Source organism: Colossoma macropomum, unplaced genomic scaffold, assembly GCF_904425465.1.
Source record: "Colossoma macropomum unplaced genomic scaffold, Colossoma_macropomum, whole genome shotgun sequence".
NCBI lineage: Eukaryota > Metazoa > Chordata > Actinopteri > Characiformes > Serrasalmidae > Colossoma > Colossoma macropomum.
Window position 1 is genome coordinate 1,142,353 of NW_023495530.1, and position 20,341 is coordinate 1,162,693.

The window sequence follows — 20,341 nt, forward strand, 5'->3', positions numbered from 1 at the left end:
TCCAAGGTCTTTTGTGAAATAAATTATGTGTGGGTTTATGTATATAGAACAGTCATGATTCATTCAACTCACTTTATCTAGTACTAGTATTTACAGAGTGGTATTTAACATTGAAATAGCAGACTTGCTTCCCAGCCACTGGACGCTGATCTGTACCAAAGTATGAGCCTCCTTAGACTGCTCATTCTATGTGAAGAGTATATGTTTCCCTGAAGACTCAGAGACATGTGTCGCACAAATGCACTGAAGAGTTAGAATACACCCAAAATCCTGCATAAAGCGGTTCAGTGAATGTGGAGCTGAATGTGTGTAAGTGTGTCAGTGTGTGTGTGTCAGTGGAGATGCTGTAGAAGGACAGAGTGCCAACTGACCAGTCCAGATACACTCCTACTCTGTTAGAGGAAGAGGCAGGGGCAGGCATGACAGTTCTCTTCTTTTTGTGCATGACACAGTAGCTGTTATTAGAGCAGTACAGACTCCATGACTTTTCATTGCATCCATACACAGTGTCAGGACTGTCTCCTTTCCTACTGATTCCTTTATATGTCATTGCTATTTCAGCAGTTCCATTCCATTTAGCCTCCCAGTAACAGCGTCCAGTCAGACTCTCTTTACACAACACCTGCTCCCAACCATCAAATCTCTCTGGATGGTAAGGATATGACTGCTTTTGTTCCACATATGTCACCTTTCTGTTCCCCTCAGACAGAGAAAGATGTGCATGCACTGTGTTTGGATCCAGTGTGAGCTCACAGGCATCTGTAGATTAGAACAGAGGACAAGAAAACAAATTGTATTTGTGTGTGCATGTGTGTGTGTGTGTCTGTGTGTCTGTGTGTGTATGCAAACTTTACACTGATCAAAATGAAACTTACACTTTCTTAGCCCTGGTTTCATTCTGATTTTCCCTGCATAATCCATCCTTGAGATGAAAGAAGCACAAACATAAACCATTTTACATTAATATGTCCACTATTTTTAAAATGTATTCATTTCTCTTTTGTTTTTTTTTCTCCAATCCTTTTCTGTGTCCCTCAAACACATAAACACATGCTTGCTTGAGCCATCATGTCTGTTGATGGTGATGTTGGATAGCTTTAGCTGATCTTTGAATTTCTTTTTTATAATTCTGCAGAAAGCCTGTCTGTTTGAAATTGCTTAACAACTTGCATTTTGAAGCATTTATGTTATGACAGACACCCTTTCTAGAAATATACAAGAAGCATATGATTGTGGTTTCTTTACCACACAGAAACAAATACAAATTTGGCTCCACACAGTTTTACATACCTGAGTGTGGTCAGTCTACAGTGTGGATCCTCCAACTTAGCAGAAAGCACCTTCACTCCTGACTCCCCTGGATAGTTGTAGGTCAGATCTAGTTCTTTCAGGTGTGAGGGGTTTGATTTTAGAGCTGAAGCCAGTGATGAGCAGCCTTGCTCTGTGACCATACAACCAGACAATCTGCAGAGAGGAAGGGAAAAAGGGTGAAATGGGATTTACCTAGAGAAAAATAAAGATGCAGTACGAATATACATGAACACTGATACCAAACAGGAAGTGACAAAACTAAAATAACAGCTTCTATTTGCAACAATTAAAACAGTCTGCCTGATTCAGTATATTTTTAAAAATGGTTAAATGTGTTTTATTGTAATGAATTTAAAGGAGTGGGAATCATTGACAGTATATAGCAACTGGACTCAGTCATTCCATTATTTTCAGTGGGGACAAGGTAAAGTCAACTATGTTACTTCTTTCTATTGACCAATGACATCTCTCTTTACAGTTCTTCAATGGCTTCTATTCCTCTAATACTCCACTGTGTAGTTGATGTTGTGACTATGTTTTGACTGTTCATGCTTAGTCTTGACCTTTTTATGTTTTTTTGTCCATAGGCCATTTTAGCTCTTTAGACTCTATGTAAATAATTTATGCACAGAGCTTGTAAATAGGACTTGCAGATGTGTACAATAAGTGTGGGTTTGTTTTGCTTGCAGTTTGACTATTTATGGCATAACATTTAAAGTAATTTTACTTCTATGCATGGACACCTGCTTGCTGAGAGCTAATTAGCTATATTTGAGCCTATGTTTTTACTTTGAAATAAAGCAATTGAGTACCCAGTGTTTGTCCTCACACATTATCTCCCCCTAAGGTGATGGTAGCAGTTTTTAAATAAAACCTTTCCTAACTTGGGGTTACATGTTAAACTGTTTTATTTGTGTCCACAATCTTGCTATACTGTTTTAATGTTTACAATAAAAAAGATGAACTATATCTGTATTGTGGCAATTTCTCTACCCATTTGCCACCACAACTTTCTCATTTTTCTGTTCTTACTTTCTCTGAACTCCACATACTTCACTAAGACCTCTGCCTTTTATGGAAGCTGAGATGGATGTTTACTTTAATGTGTTTGAATGCATCACTATGCCTTTAAATTGGGCTAGGAATGTCCATTCAAGAATAAATTCACAGAAATCTCACTTGAGTATCTCCAATTTACAATGCAGGCTCTTTAGACCAGCAGAAAGCAGCTCCATTCCTGAATCCTGCAGGTCATTGTTACTGAGGTCCAATTCTTTAAGGGAGGAGTTCGGTGATTGTAAAGTTGATTGCATATTTTCACAAGTTTTTTCCCCAAGATTACACAAAGCCAGTCTGCAGAAGGGATACAACAAATTGATTTTACATTATAAGAAAAAGAAGGGGAATGAAACATAAATCAAAATGTCCCTGGAGTTACTCATAAGCATAAATCATCATTGTGTTACCATTACCAACTGTGCAATAGTACAGTCTCATTTGAGGATACTCACAGAGCTTTTCTGGATACTTTGACTACTGGAAACAGCCTCAGAAAACATTCCTCTGATGGTTCATATGTGCTCAGGTCAAACTCATCCAGCTCTTCTTCTGAGTTCAGCAATAAAAACGCAAGAGCTGACCAATGAGCAGGAGACAGACTGACTCCATGGAGACGTCTTTTACCTTTTTTCTGTAAGAACATTTGGACTTCCTGCACTAGAGAATGATCATTCAGTTCATTGAGACAGTGGATCAGATTAATGGATGTGTCTGGAGAGACATTCTGTATAATCTTCTTCTTGATGTATTTGACTGTTAGCTCTCTGCTGTGACAGATAATTTCCGTTTCAGCCAGTAGGTCTTGTAAGAGGGAGTGATTGGACTCCAGTGAGAGACCCAAAAGAAAACGAAGAAAAAGATCCATATGTCCATTCTCACTCTGTAAGGCCTTGTCCACTGCACTGTTAAGGAAGTCAACCATTGCTGACTTGCTGAAATGCTCAGAGAGTTCAGCAGTTTTCTGTTTCAAATAGTGTTCATTGACAAAACACAGAAATGTATATAAAGCTGCAAGGAACTGCTGAATGCTCAGATGTACAAAGCTGAACACCTTCTCCAGGTGCAGACAAAATTCCTCTCTGAAGATTTGTGTACACATTTCTGAGTAAATTGTTGCTTCTGTGATACTAATGCCACACTCTTGCAGATCTTCTTCATAGATTAGGTTCCCTTTGTTCAGCTGGTGGAAAGCCAATTTTCCCAGTTCTAGAATACTTTCTCTTGTCTGATGAGGGTGGGTCTCACTGGTTTGACTGTGCTTTTGGCTCTTATGTTTGATTTGAAAGATCAGGAAATATGTGAACACCTGAGTCAGGGTTTGAGGCATCTCTCCACTCTCTGCTTCACCCAACATTCTCTCTAAAACAGTGGCTATGATCCAACAGAATACTGGAATATGACACATGATGCAGAGGATTCCTGATGACCTCACGTGTTTGATCATTTTACTGGCCAGGCCCTGATCACTGATTCTTTTCCTGAAGTATTCCTGTTTCTGAAGGTCAGTAAAGCCTCTCACCTCTGTTACATGGTCAACACACTCAGGCGGGATCCGACTGACTGCAGCTGGTCGAGATGTTATCCAGATGAGAGCAGAGGGAAGCAGATTACCTTTGATGAGGTTTGTCAGCAGCATATCCACAGAGGATGGTTTTTCTATATCCTCCAAGCTCTCATTGCTCTGGAAATTTAGAGGCAGGCGACACTCATCCAGACCATCAAATATGAACATGATTTTGTAGTGTCTATAATGTCTTGGTTTTAATTTCTGTGTTTCAGGGAAAAAGCAATGAAGAAGACTAATGAGATTGAGCTTTTCATTCTTCAGCAAATTCAGTTCTCTGAAAGGAAGTGGAAACATGAAGATGACATCTTGATTTACTTTTCCTTCAGCCCAATCCAGAATAAACTTCTGCACAGAGACTGTTTTTCCAATTCCTGTAATGCCTTGGGTCAGTACAGTTCTGATGGGCTTCTCTTGTTCTGAACACAACTTAAAGATATCACTGCATTTGATGAGTTTCTCCTGTTTTGCCTCTTTCTTGAATACAGTTTCAATCTGTTTCAGCTCATGTTTTTGACTGATTGCCTTACTCCCACCATCTGTTATGTAGAGCTCTGTGTAGATCTCATTCAGAAGTGTTGAGTGTTCATGAGTTGAAATTCCTTCATTTATTCTCTGACATTTGTCCCTTAGTTTGAGTTTGAGCTTTTGATGGCAGGAAGGTGCAAGTGCTAATGAAAAACAAAAAAAAACAGTCAACAGCAAACATTTTAAGCAGTTTTTCTCTGTGATTATGAATAAAAGATACATTTTTTAAATTTGCATATGCTGTTCTTTGTAATTCCTGAACAGCAAGCTTGTACATTTGGGCATGACATTTTGGGAAGTAAAGCTTTAAAGTTATAAGAAATCCAGTTTAATAAGCATTAAAAAGAATTGTAATATCTGTATATTGTGCCTCTTTGTGTCTAGGAATCAACTCTGATTCCTGTCTTTATACCAAGTTAATGCTCAGTTCAGCCATTCTATAAACAGTAAAACTCAGCATTTAACATGCATTTTAGATCCACAAAAAAGCAAAAAAAAAAAAATCATAACTAAAAAAAGCAAATGGACCATAGCATTGAAATTTTGCATGGTTGCAATAACCATTGTAAATTGAAGTTTTTGCTTATATTGTTTTCATGGAAATCCCTGATGTGACTGGATATGCTCTAGGTAAGTTGAAAATGACCCCTTTTTAGGTTGCTCTTGATAAAAGCATTTGTTAAATATTGTAAATGTAAACTATTAATACATGTAAACTTCAAAAGCAGAGCATGTCCAAACATCACGGTAATTGGATGCAAAATCCTTTCCAGACACCAAAAAAATGGTAGATATAGCTGCTAATAAGTATTCAGTGGAACAAAAAACTACATTTAAATACTTAATAATTAATCACTTCAAAAACATTTAATATTACATTCTCTACATCCTCTAGGTGGTTATCATCCTAAGGCCTATGCTCTTAGCAACAGCAAAGTAGAAACAGGCAACAACTATGATTCTCATTCTAAAATGAAGCATCTGCCAAACAAAGTAATTATTCACAAAGATACTACATATAAGGCTTTGAATTTGCCAAAAAAAGATTGCACTACAGACTCTGCTCAGCTAGCTAAGTAGATTATTGTGGTTAATAATAATAATAATAATAATAATAATAATAATAAAGCTCTTACTGCTTGCTAGTGTGTTAGCAAGGTCTGTCTGGTTCATGTTCTGTAGAATGTGCAGAGTGTTCTTCAGCACTCCTTTCCTGATACTGTTATCTTCTTCATCCTCCACCCCTCGTTCAGAGCTTGCTTGACAATCTTGACTCAGTAGATTCTTAAAGCTCTTTAGTTCATTTGTCACTAGAGAGATGAGTTTCTGCTCCACCTCCTGATTAAGAATGAATAAGAGAAAATCAGTAAAGCTATGTTTTAGAGAAAGAAGATTTGAAAACAGAAAAGCAATATAAAAAAAGAAAGGAGATGAACTTTTGTCGGTTGTGGGGCTTATGGCAGGGCTGGCACATGGGCAAGGGATAATGGGCAATTGCCTGGGGGTGTCAGGTAGGGGTGCTCCTTTGTTTTAATTGTTTATCTCATGCTAAATCATGGGCTAATTTTTTCCATCCGCATATATGGACACCTTACTGCACATATTGCACTTTCTGTACCCCCATCACGCATCTTGCACATCTGGACACTCCACACCTAGACACTTTATTTTAGTACTGATATATGCCGATATTTATTCAGTATTGTCATTATATGCTGCTACCTGCACCTCCTTGTACAGTCATTATTCCACTGCCTTTTTCATCTCAGGTTATAGGTCTTATTCCAGATTTATTTCTTTTATTTTAATTTAATTTATTACTTATTTCTATTTGTATACATCAATAAATCAATAAAGTGTCTATCCATCCATCTATCTATCTATCTATTTATCTATCTATCTATCTATCTATCTATCTATGTATCTATCTATGTATCTATCTAGTTTTGGTGGGTGCCATTTATCTCTTTGCTTAGGGTGACTGATTGGCATGTGCCAGCCCTGGCTTGTAGATATTGTGATGTGTAAAAGAATGCAAGGTGCATTATAAAGTGTCAATACAGGAAGTGTATGTTAATCGTTGATAATCAGCAAAAAATGAAGTCACTCGTGATCATATATTTATTGTGAGTTGCACAAACAAAGTACAAACCTTGAATATAAGCTCCAGCTTTTCCTTGGAACTGCTTTCTGTCTTTTTGGGGGGGCTGTGGACAAACACAATGTCAGAGCATTAAATTTTGATTCTTTTAAGTCATATTTCAATATTCAAAAGCACTGAAACATTTAACTAAATTATTAGAAAATGTTCACAATATATAGTTTATGTTAACTCATTTTCATTTTGCCATGCACTCCTCCAGTAGCAGCATAGTGCAGTAGTGGTGATGAAAGACAGTAGCTTCTATCATTGATGTCTCCCTAGCCAACCGAAAAATTGCTCAAACTGTGTGAATGTCATTAGAACTTCAGCTTTAGCAGTTGGAAAGTTAAGACAGCATTGGGATGATTTATTTACTCTTTGTCCCATCTCTGCTCATCTACACAAAACAGCACCCCTCCATAAGCAACAATAAATAAATATAAAAAAAAATTGAAAGCACTAACTCCAATGCCACTATGCTGCTTTATCTAGTAAATGGAGTTTCGGAGAATGTATATGTAGTAGGGATGCAATAGCATTGCTCGAGTAATTGTTTATTAACAGTGAGTTGTTAACCATTTACATCCCTAATGTGTATGATGATTAAGGTGTATCCTAATCTAAACAACGTGAAAATCCCAGTCTTAACAATGTGATATACAACAATATTCCCACTTCCTTTTTTCTCACTTGAACTGCTGATGTAATGTTACTCACTCTGGTTCAGAGGTTTCTCCTCCACTGCTGGAGTTTTGATGCTCCATCGCAGAGTTGCTGCTCATAGACCCACAGCTGGACAATGGAGATGCTGCTCTCTGCTCCCTGTGAACAGTTCATCCATGAAAATAGACACAATGAACAGACTTTGGATACGTATGCATTATCACATAATCTGCTGGTACAAATTATTGCTTACTAATCACTGTGAAAATCACCAGCATGATCTTCTCACAATATATATGTTATATACAGCTCATACTATCCATGACATAACAATGCACAAGCACATTTTTATAATACATTATATTTGAAGGGGGTTTGCATCATTTCTTTAACTGTAGAGAAACTGAGTCAGAATTGTGCATAGCAGTGGTGATAGCAGCTAGATATCTCCGTAGTTTATGGTTCTAAAAGCTCCCTCACAGAATCTTATCACATTAAATGGTTACAGAAATGTTGTGTGAAGCCTGAGACATTGTTCTGTGCTAAGTTTAGGTCTTAGCCTAAAACATATTTTAAAAATATGTTTATGGTGGAAGGATATAAACAGGGTGTTTGTATGTTAGCCCCCAAAGAAAACTTAATTTGTTGGATTTGCCGCAACATCAACATTACATATAAAAAACGTATGTGTTACTTTACTTGTCATTTTGAAGAGGTAATAAAATGGCTGTCTGTATGTTCTACGTTTAAAATCTGTAAAATTCCCTTTTAAGGAGAAACTGAATGTGTAATTTCGTTTAACTCAATTGAGCTTGTGCATAGTATTGCAGTCAAGAAGAGTCCAAGTCGAGATAAAGGTTGGGACACATTGAGTCCAAGTCAAATCCAAGACTTTCAGCAGCAAAGACTGACACCAGGAGTGACCAGGAGTGAGACCACTTTAAGATGAAGGAAATATAGCAATAAATATGTAGTGATGCATTTTACATGTGTGAGAATTAAAATACAACTTACTACTGCTCTGTGCTGTCCACTCATAGGATTTTTCAAATGAAACTTTGAAACTCAACAATTTAACCCATCACTAAACATAGTGAATAGGTGTAATAATCTGTGGAATTGAGCCAGAAGTCCATCTGCAGCTGTCCTCTCTTCAGTCTGACATCCGGCAGTCGGTAGCTGCCAAACTTCAACCACCTCATTAAGTGAGCCAGAAAAACGATCTGATAAATCTTGTGGTCTGTGAATAATTTTGTGGTTGTTTGTGTGGGCCAGAAAAAGGACTGTTTTGGTATTCAATAATAATTAGGTTTCCAGTTACCTCAGACAGAAGCATCATCCACGTTACCAAAAATCAGAGAAAACTGAGATGAAATGATGTTGAAACTGAAGCGAGACTGAGACCGCTAGTTTATGGTCTCTAGGCCAAGATCGGACTCGAGTAATACAACACTACTTGTGTAACTCTGATGTTACATTTACCTCTCTTAATGAACTTCCCCTGGAAGTTTGGAACCACTGTTTTCAATAATGTAAAGCTAATTTTGTTGCAGTTAAATGTGCAAAATGATTTTATTTTGATGCTTGTACTGTATAACTTGACAAATTCTAAACAATAGTAGGAAGCTGTAAGAAATAAAGAATTTTAAATGCATTCTGACCAATGAACTGAGCTATACATGATAATGTTTGAGAAAGTGGTAGAATATTGAGAATGAATTCATAATAATTAATCCTGATCAAATCCTGAGACAGATAATTTATCAAGAAATTACTATGAATATAAAATTAAATTATATTAAATACGATTTACAAAACTTCACAAAACTTAAACTATTGAATAAAATATCATAAAACACCATCTGCTGATTTTTTTGTAGTATTTAAGTTATTATTAAATAAATTTACAGCTATTCTTAATATGATTATTTTTTCTTATGAATGGTAGTGTAGCTGTTTTAAAATGATTTCCTATGGCACAATTCCCATTGTATAGTCCAACATGCTTACTGATTATTAATGTTAGACTAATTATCGGGGTCACAAATATTGACTCATACAGAGCAGATGAATAGAGAGCAAGGATTTTAGAGAATGTGTCTGTAGAATGTAATGTTTTTTCTTTTCTCCTGATTTTCTCCTGAAGATGAAAATTACAGTCTTTACAATGTGATGTTTGACAATATTTCCTTATCCTTTTCTCTCATGTAAACTGCTAATATAAATGTACTCACTCTGGTTCAGAAGTTCCTCCTACACTGATAGATTTGTGAGGCTCCATTGTAGAATTGCTGCTCATAGACACGAAGCTGGACACTGGAGAAGCTGCTCTCTGTTCCCTGTGAACAGTTCATCCATAAAAATATGCAAAAGATGCTGAAACACTTAATCTTTTGAGTGGTATTGCGACTGTTTTAAAACTATTTTCTGTGGTGCAATTCCTTTCGTGGTGTAGTCAGGCATCAGGCCTGGAACATTCCATACATTTTATGGGCATGTGCCCTGGGACCCAAGGCACTAGGGGTCCCCCATGAGCAATTACAACAAAATCTAGACAGCTGTCTTGACTCATGGTGGGATCTTTACTAGTGGCACAGCAGAAATTTCAATCTTGTTACCTTGTCATAATCCTAATGGTCTCCATATCTTTCCTGAATGTCAGCATTTTCTCTTCCAGTCACAACGTAGTGACTGTTTCATCATCTGCCATTAAGTGGGTTAAGTTTTTAGTTTTTTTTCTTTAGCAGTGAGCTAGTGTTTTTGTTAATGTACTTTTAATGTACTTGTCATGTTGAAGAGGTAATAAAATGGCTGTATTTATGTTGTAGGGAGTCAGTAAATTTCTACAATCAACCATTTCACATCCAAGTAATCTAAATGATTGCGTTTACATCTCAATAATTAAATTATGGAGACATTTTTGAAAATCTGTAAAATTCCCCTTTAAGGAGAAACTGAATGTGGATTTTCTTATAACTCAATTGAGCTTGTGCATAGTATTGTAGTCAAAACCGCTAGAGCTGAGTCCAAGTCTAGATCAAGGTTGGGACACATTGAGTCCAAGTCAAATCCAAGACTTTCAGCAGCAAAGACTGACACCAGGAGTGACCAGGAGCGAGACCAGTTTAAGATGAAGGAAATATAGCAGTAAATATGTAGTGCTGCGTTTCACATGTGAGAATTAAAATACAAGTTACTACTGCTCTGTGCTGTCCACTCATAGGATTTTTCAAATGAAACTTTGAAACTCAACAATTTAACCCATCTCTAAATATAGTGAATAGGTATCTTAATCTGTGGAATTGAGCCAGAACTCCATCTGCAGCTTTCCTCTCTTTAGCCTGGCATCCAGCTCTCGGGAGCTGCCAAACTTCAGCCACCTCATTAAGTGAGTCAGAAAAATGATCTGATAAATCTTGTGGTCTGTGGATGATTTTGTGATCATTTGTGTCGGCCAAAAAAGTAGAATAAGGACTGTTTTGATATTCAATAATAATTAGGTTTCCAGTTACCTCAGACAGAAGCATCATCCACTTTACCGCAAAACAGAGAAAAGACTGAGATGAAATGATGTTGAAACTGAAGCGAGACTGAGACCGCTAGTTTATGGTCTCTAGGCCAAGATCGGACTCGAGTTATACGATACTACATATGTAACTCTGATATTACATTTACCTCTCTTAATAAACTGTCTGTCATTTTTACAAACTTGTTCATGTTTGGGAGTTGTCCCCCTGGAAGTATGGAACCACTGTTTTAATAATGTAAAGCTAATTTTGTTGCAGTTAAATGTGCAAAATGATTTTATTTTGATGCTTGTACTGTATAACTTGACAAATTCTAAACAATAGTAGGAAGCTGTAAGAATTAAAGACTTTTTAGGTGCTTTCTGACTAATGAACTGAGCTGTAGATGATAATATTTGAGAAAGTAGTAGAATGTTGAGAATGAATTCATAATAATTAATCCTGATCAAATCCTGAGACAGATAATTTATCAAGAAATTACTGTAAATATAAAATTAAATTATATTATACACGACTTACAAAACTTCACAAAACTTAAACTATTGAATAAAATATCATAAAAAACCAGCTGCTGTTTAGTTTGTAGCATTTAAGTTATTATTAAATAAATTTACAGCTATTCTTAATATGATAATTCTATTCTTATGAATGGTAGTTTAACTGTTTTAAAATGTTTTCCTATGGCACAATTCCCATTGTATAGTCAAGCATGCTTACTAATTATTAATCTTAGACTAACTGTCGGGGTCACAAATATTGATTCATACACAGCAGATAAAGAGGGAGCAAGGATTTTGGAGAATGTGTCTGTAGGATGTAATGGTTTTTCTTTTCTCCTGAATTGAACAAGGTGAAAATCACAGTCTTTACAATGTGATGTATGACAATATTTCCTTATCCTTTTTTCTCATGTAAACTGCTAATATAAATGTACTCACTCTGGTTCAGAAGTTTCTCCTCCACTGCTAGATTTATGATGCTCCATCATAGAATTGCTGCTCATAGACACGAAGCTGGACACTGGAGAAGCTGCTCTCTGTTCCCTGTGAACAGTTCATCCATAAAAATATGCAAAAGATGCTGAAACACTTAATCTTTTGAGTGGTATTGCGGCTGTTTTAAAACTATTTTCTATGGTGCAATTCCTTTCGTGGTGTAGTCAGGCATCAGGTCTGGATCATTCCATGGGTTTTATGGGCATGTGCCCTGGGACCCAAGGCACTAGGGGTCCCCCATGAGCAGTTACAACAAAATCTAGACAGCTGTCTTGACTCACGGTGGGATCTTTACTAGTGGCACAGCGGAAATTTCAACCTTGTTACCTTGTCATAATCCTAATCGTCTCCATATCTTTCCTGAATGTCTGCATTTTCTCTTCCAGTCACAATGTAGTGACTGTTTCATCATCTGCCATTAAGTGGATTAAGTATTTAGTTTTTTTTCTTTAGCAGTGAGCTAGTGTTTTTGTTAATGTACTTTTAATGTACTTGTCATGTTGAAGAGGTAATAAAATGGCTGTATTTATGTTGTAGGGAGTCAGTAAATTTCTACAATCAACCATTTCACATCCAAGTAATCTAAATGATTACGTTTACATCTCAATAATTAAATTATGGAGACATTTTTGAAAATCTGTAAAATTCCCCTTTAAGGAGAAACTGAATGTGGATTTTCTTATAACTCAATTGAGCTTGTGCATAGTATTGTAGTCAAAACCGCTAGAGCTGAGTCCAAGTCTAGATCAAGGTTGGGACACATTGAGTCCAAGTCAAATCCAAGACTTTCAGCAGCAAAGACTGACACCAGGAGTGACCAGGAGCGAGACCAGTTTAAGATGAAGGAAATATAGCAGTAAATATGTAGTGCTGCGTTTCACATGTGAGAATTAAAATACAAGTTACTACTGCTCTGTGCTGTCCACTCATAGGATTTTTCAAATGAAACTTTGAAACTCAACAATTTAACCCATCTCTAAATATAGTGAATAGGTATCTTAATCTGTGGAATTGAGCCAGAACTCCATCTGCAGCTTTCCTCTCTTTAGCCTGGCATCCAGCTCTCGGGAGCTGCCAAACTTCAGCCACCTCATTAAGTGAGTCAGAAAAATGATCTGATAAATCTTGTGGTCTGTGGATGATTTTGTGATCATTTGTGTCGGCCAAAAAAGTAGAATAAGGACTGTTTTGATATTCAATAATAATTAGGTTTCCAGTTACCTCAGACAGAAGCATCATCCACTTTACCGCAAAACAGAGAAAAGACTGAGATGAAATGATGTTGAAACTGAAGCGAGACTGAGACCGCTAGTTTATGGTCTCTAGGCCAAGATTGGACTCGAGTAATACAACACTACTTGTTTAACTCTGATGCTACATTTATCTTTTTTAATAAACTGTCTGTCATTTTTACAAACTTGTTCATGTTTGGGAGTTTTCCCCCTGGAAGTTTGGAACCACTGTTTTCAATAATGTAAAGCTAATTTTGTTGCAGTTAAATGTGCAAAATGATTTTATTTTGACCCTTGTACTGTATAACTTGACAAATTCCAAACAATAGTAGGAAGCTGTAAGAATTAAAGAAAGTTTAGGTGCGTTCTGACCAATGAACTGAGCTGTAGATGATAATGTTTGAGAAAGTGGTAGAATGTTGAGATTGAATTCATAATAATTAATCCTGATCAAATCCTGAGACAGATAATTTATCAAGAAATTACTGTAAATATAAAATTAAATAATATTAGACACGATTTACAAAACTTCACAAAACTTAAACTATTGAATATCATAAAACACCAGCTGCTGTTTAGTTTGTAGTATTTAAGTTATTATTAAATAAATTTACAGCTATTCTTAGTATGATTATTCTTTTCTTTTGAATGGTAGTTTAACTGTTTTAAAATGATTTCTTATGGTGCAATTCCCATTTTATAGTCAAGTATGCTTACTAATTATTAATCTTAGACTAATTGTCTGGGTCACAAATATTGATTCATACACAGCAGATGAAGAGGGAGCAAGGATTTTGAAGAATGTGTCTGTAGGATGTGATGTTTTTTTCTTTTCTCCTGAATTGAACAAGGTGAAAATCACAGTCTTTACAATGTGATGTATGGCAATATTTCCTTATCCTTTTTTCTCATGTAAACTGCTCATATAAATGTACTCACTCTGGTTCAGAAGTTTCTCCTCCACTGCTAGATTTATGATGCTCTATCATAGAATTGCTGCTCATAGACACGAAGCTGGACACTGGAGAAGCTGCTCTCTGTTCCCTGTGAACAGTTCATCCATAAAAATATGCAAAAGATGCTGAAACACTTAATCTTTTGAGTGGTATTGTGACTGTTTTAAAACTATTTTCTATGGTGCAATTCCTTTCGTGGTGTAGTCAGGTATCAGGCCTGGAACATTCCATGCGTTTTATGGACACTAGGGGTCCCCCATGAGCAGTTACAAGAAAGTCTAGACAGCTGTCTTGACTCATGGTGGGATCTTTACTAGTGGAACAGCAGGAATTTCAACCTTGTTACCTTGTCATAATTCTAATGGTCTCCATGTCTTTCTTGAATGTCTGCATTTTCTCTTCCAGTCACAACTTAGCGACTGTTTCATCATCTGCCATTAAGTGGGTTAAGTGGGTTTTAGTTTTTTTTAGCAGTGAGCTAGCATTTTTGTTAATGTACTTTTAAACTGAAACTCCACATATACAAAAGATGTGTCTGGGCACCCATAAAAGTGAGATCTGATAACCCAATAAAGTAGAGAATACCTACTTACAAAGCCAAACACAATCAAAAAATATATTCCCAAGTTAAAGAAAAAAGCTGCAGTGCATATATATATATATATATATATATATATATATATATATATATATATATATATAAATAAATGACAAATTATTTAACTTTACATTAGCCTATGAAATATTTAATTTGGAGAATACCAGTTTTTACAATTTGATGTACAACAATATTTCCACTTCCTTTTTCTTCATGTAAACTAATGATATGAAGTTACTCACTTTAGTTCGGGGGTTTCTCCTCCACTGCTGGAGTTATGAGGCTCCATGATGGAGCTGCTGCTTGCAGACACACAGGTGGACACTGGAATTGCTTCTCTCTGCTCCCTTTGAACAGTTCATCAATAAAAACATGCACAGGACCCTGAATCATTCTTTGTAGGAAACTGCGTTTGTTGTTAATGTAACAATATCTGATTAAATCTACATTATTTGACACTATTACATGATTTAGTCTTTAGGAAAATGTGTGTGAAGCACACACAGAGAACAGGCTCTGGATCCATGGATTCCATCACATTTGCTGCTGCTAATAATTGCTTACTAATTATTGTCACCAATTATCAGCATGTTACTTCTAACAATATAGCTGCATAAAGTTTGGGCACCTCAACCAAATTGCATATTTTGCTGATTTTTAAAGTGAAAAGAAGTAAATGTCTTAAGTAATGTATTTATAATTATGTATATGTAGATATAGATAATAATTAATTCATTCTCTATGTTATAGTTAGTTTATTTCCTCAACTTTCATACTTGTTCTTCATGATGGTCTTGTGTCTTGCTAAGATTCTTTGCAGGACATCATCCACTGGTTGGCAAGAATCCTGCTGCAGGTCTTCACTCCCCTGTTCCAATGTTTGTGTCTGCGGTGCATCTATGAAGTTCTGCCTGATAATAGACAAGCATCAACACAAGCGTCAATCGTAACGTCACTTATAAAAATTCAGACTTTATGTTAAGCCTAACAAATTTGTTGTCAGCAACCCAAATGTTAAGAAGAGCCATTTTGTCCTTTCAACAAAAATTAAACCACCTTGACCACAACATTTGATGTCCGTTTTACCATCTTGGCTGTAAATATGTCTCAGTTGTACTAGTCTAGGTTAAAAATATAATATAAATGAACATGCAGAGTTGCCTTACTATTTATCAGTGCTGCACTGAAGGGTAATAACTCACTTTGACTTGGGGGGAAAAGCTCCGCTACTGAGTGTAGGAACCTCAGGTGGGGACAGCTCGCTCTTCTCATCCACACAGCTGGTTACTGGAGAAACTTCTATCTGTGATTCATTCCTGCTAATATAAAAGGGTAAAAATGACACTCCATTCTTTAAAATGTGATGTACAATATATACCATATGTCAAACAGAGTTCAAATCACTGGTTTTAGTGACATACCATAAGTCAGAGGTTTCTCCTTCACTGCTGACATGTAGAGGCTCAGACCGGCACTTCTTCATTGACACACAGCTGAGTGCTGGAGATGCTACTCTCTTTACCCTGAGAGCAGATCTTTCACAATGAGAGTAAAGCACTGAGTAATTACCTTATTAAAAGTTGTTCAGCACAAGGATAACTTTCTAAATAACCTTTTTGAGTGTGTTGCCAGCGTCAAATTCAAAATTTGTTTACATATTTGAAATACCGTCAAGTTGGTCAGTAAAAGCACTGGAAATGTCTTCTTTGTACTTTTTTCAGTTAAATAAAGGTTTAAGAGAATGAATAAATCACACATTGCTGAGTATTGCATTTTACAAAATGTCCCAACTTGGGGACAAACCAAAATGGGGTATGTATTTATCTTTTTCTTCATATTAAGTGCTGATTACTCACTTTGCATCACTGCTGAAGTGTAAAGGCTCTGACTTGGAACGGTACCTTTTCATAGACAGACTGCTGGACACTGGAGATGCTGCTCTGTTTACACTGAGTACATCCAGAATGAAAATAAAGTTTTAAATAATTAGAAATCATTTAATGTACATGCCCTTTCTCTCTAGATAGAAGAGAAAAAAATCATCCACTTTGGCATTTTCTCTGGCAGAAGTTTGTGAAAATGTTGACCCCGATATAAAATGTTGATCCCAATATAATGACTTATTTTTGTTTTTCAAATATTGACTTAGTTTCTCAAAATATTTACTTATTTTCTCTGAATTATCAATAATAATACACTCAGTATAAAACTTTATACTAAGTAAAATTGTAAAATACCAAGGCATACATTTCAAGAAAATGTGTAAGTCAGAAATAAGTTATTATTTTGACATAGTAAGTCAATATTTCCAGAAAATAAGTTATTTTGACATAATACATCAAAATTTGAAACATTCTGCAAAAAACAGAGAAAGTAATATTTTTTTTTCTCCTTTACTTTTACAGGTATGTTTTCTCATCCTTTTTCCTCACACTGATGAAAAATTACTCACTTTGAGTCTGAGGTTTCTCCTCCACTGCTAGAGTTATAGAGCTCCATCATGGAGTTGATCTCCATAGACACAGGTTGACCCTGGAGATGCTGCTCTCTGCTGACTTCATCTATGACGTATATATATATACACAAGATGCAGAAACAGCCATCACAGCCTATTAAGTTTGTTGTCATTAAAGTATAAGATGATGTGAAACAAATGAACAAGAATTTTACTATATTTTTAAGATTCAAACACAAGAGATGAGAGTGAAGCCAACATAACTAATCGTTAGCATCAATCAACATAGCACTCAGTTGCTGCCAGCTGTTTTGTTAGCTTTTACAAATTATTTACTTATTTAAAAAGCTGTTGCTTGACCATTATGCTACATTCACACTGCTGGTAAAATGGCCCAAAAATCCTCACAATATGTAACACAGAATTTTGTTTTTAATGATAGATAGATAGATAGTTAGATAGATAGATAGATAGATAGATAGTTTATTGATCCTAAAGGGAATTTAGCAAATGGCAGTTTAAACAACACAGAACACGTTGAATCTAATATTTTCATACTCAGTACTAAAATCAGTATGTGACAAAGCAGTTTTCATCTAAACAGTGTAATTCTTCCCTGGTAGGAATTAATTTACTTAATGACATTCTTGCTATAATATCTCCATGTCACCTTGTTGACTAACTACTCTGTGTTAACAAAGATTTATGCTCATTACAGTAAAACATTTAAAAAGAAATGGACCTGAAAATTGGTGTTGCGCTGAAGAAAAAACAAAATGCTTATGCTCATCATCAAAATGTACAATTTTTATTGGCCATCAATGAAGCTCAAATGCACCTTGAAAGGGTTTATTTTTAGGGAATATTTTTAACTTGGTTACATGGTGATGCTGGTTTTGCTTCGCTCCTGTGTCATATTTTGCTAGAGGGCTGAATAATTCAATGTTTAGTACCATGTTAAACAGTCAAACAGGCCATTTGTGAAAGAGACATAGTATTTTTGATATTTTATATTATGGTAATTATATTAAGGTAAAACGGTAAATAAAAACTTAGGAAAACATTTAATTGTTTTAAAATTCTTTCTTGGTGCTGAGCTCTTCATCAGTACATGTCAACTCTGCTTAGACCTTGAAGTCAAGAAGATTTGCTGACTTGGTTTATGTGTCTTAATTATTAGATCAGTAGTTTGGCTATAGTCACACTGTTTGGGCAGATGTGCATGTACAAATTCTTTGTCTCTAGGTCAAAGACAAAACTGAATGCAGTGGTTCAACCACATCTACAGAAGAAAAACCCCACATTCCAACACATTCAGATATCATCAAGCGTGAATAGTTCCTGAAGTGCATGGTAGATCTGCTTTTGTGTGCATGAGACAGCATGAGACAAATAGAGTGATAAGCAAGGCTCAACTTTTTCCAATAGTTGAGCTGTTTTAGATTCCACGAAGAACACTTTCCGCAGCATGGAGGTGGAGTTGTTGTCCAAACCACACTCCATACATTTACATTATGGAGTAATGATAAAAAGTTTGAAAACTTCACATAGCAACACAGTTTACACTGACAAAAAACAGCTGTGAACAAATTCTCTTTACCTAGACTACATTTTATATTCTCTGTAACTTATCAGAGTGGGCTAACCAAAGAACAGCTAACAGGTTAACTGGCTTCTCCATTAATATTGAGAGATATGATTTCAGTTTAAACTTTTAGCTTAGTTCTCACTGTAAAACCCCGACATTATGAATGTTTGTTATCAAATTACCATTATGCTGCCAGTGAAAGTCTGATAAGCAAATCTGATGAACAATTGTAAAAACAGTTTTATAAAAAGTTTTTCTGGTCTAGCAAATAAAATGAAAAAGTTAATGAAATGGAATATTCTATGACATAATTCATGTTTGCATATTTGTGGTGTCTGTGGTGTCTGTGTGCCTTCATAACTCTCAGTAAAGGTTGCAGTGCTCCAAGGGAATAGGTCTTTTCAGTTTACTCCTTCATAATTGAACATGGTAGAAAACAACCAGCTATGTTGAACTGGATGCCCGATGAGATTTGGCTCATAGAATGATTCAGAAACCGCCGCAGTGGCTCTTGCGGTCAATACATTAACTTTTGGTTTGTTGGTGGTTTGTTTTACATTTACCCACTTGTCAAGGAATTTTTCTGAGCTCTCATTTGGGTTTCAAGTTTGGATTTCACAGTCCCTTTCTGACCATCATCAAGTGTTTAATGCCTCTAAAAGCTAAATCACAGATGGCTGTTATGTAACATTATTCCAGATGTGCTGCCTGATGCCTGAGACATTGCTTTACAGCAGTTTCACAAAAAGCTTTTAGTGTAAAATATATATTTTTAAATGTATATAAGTATGGCAGATTCAGACAGGACATTGCACTGCAAAACAGTATCCAAGGAAAACCACATTTACCAACGTAACCACGTTTTTTTCCACGTTTACCACTATTGCACCATCATCAAAGGCACTTTAAGGTTTAACGATTGTTTGGGAAAGGAAATAAAATGTTCACATTTGCGCTGTAGACATTGTGACACCTGGTTCCTATCACCACCACTGTAAGGAAAATCAGGTAATTTCTCTACATTTTTCCATGCTGAATGATGTTGTTTACTTCTCCATTACTGAATTATTGCTTTGTTTTGAAAAACTAAATGGAAGAGTAACGAGAGGAAGACTGGAGGGAGAGAATCACGCTTGGAGACAATAGCTACTGAACAACTTACTAAGACTGCATGCAAGATTGCAGGCAAACCTAGACTAGCTGCCTACAGTCCTTGCATGCAGGATTTCTCTGTGTTAAACTGATTCACTAAATAAATATAGTTACTTTTGTCCCAAAGATTTTTACTTTTGTCATTTTATTCAGACTAACAAATGTCATGTTTTTAGTTCATAAAGTCTACAAAATGATACAAGACTGATATACAAGCACACAATTTTCATTCAGAGCACCATATACATATACCAGTGCTACTTTTACAGGAAATAATCACATTTCATGCTTTACTACGCATTTTGCTTTTCTGGAGTGCTCTCTTCATACTAAAGACCATAATTGCTAACAGAGAAAGGACATTTACAGTAACATATGTCCAAAAAAACTGAGAGCAGTGTTACCTGTACTGGGATCAGTATATAGGTCTTCTGTGAGAAAGTCCATGTCCATCTCTATCACTGATAGCTTACAAATTTACAGGAGAAAATATAACTTAAGACTAATACTTGTTATTTTATCTACATTTCAGTAACATAGCTTCTTACAGCACCACACTTTTAAAGACGT

The 20,341-nt window shown here is 35.9% G+C and overlaps 1 protein-coding gene across 1 annotated transcript; it reads right to left on the minus strand.

Annotated features, from left to right (window-relative positions):
• Nucleotides 1–185: 185 nt before the first annotated feature.
• LOC118802326 (NLR family CARD domain-containing protein 3-like) lies at nucleotides 186–20,341 on the minus strand. The gene is made up of 15 exons (XM_036562839.1): nucleotides 20,176–20,341; nucleotides 17,029–17,137; nucleotides 16,433–16,525; nucleotides 15,998–16,099; nucleotides 15,779–15,892; nucleotides 15,353–15,487; nucleotides 14,819–14,923; nucleotides 7,323–7,427; nucleotides 6,615–6,669; nucleotides 5,599–5,800; nucleotides 2,823–4,605; nucleotides 2,491–2,664; nucleotides 1,291–1,464; nucleotides 876–922; nucleotides 186–759 (listed from the first exon to the last, which is right to left on the minus strand). Exons 1-15 carry the CDS (start codon nucleotides 20,222–20,224, stop codon nucleotides 218–220), a joined length of 3,789 nt encoding a protein of 1,262 aa, XP_036418732.1. The 5' UTR covers nucleotides 20,225–20,341; the 3' UTR covers nucleotides 186–217.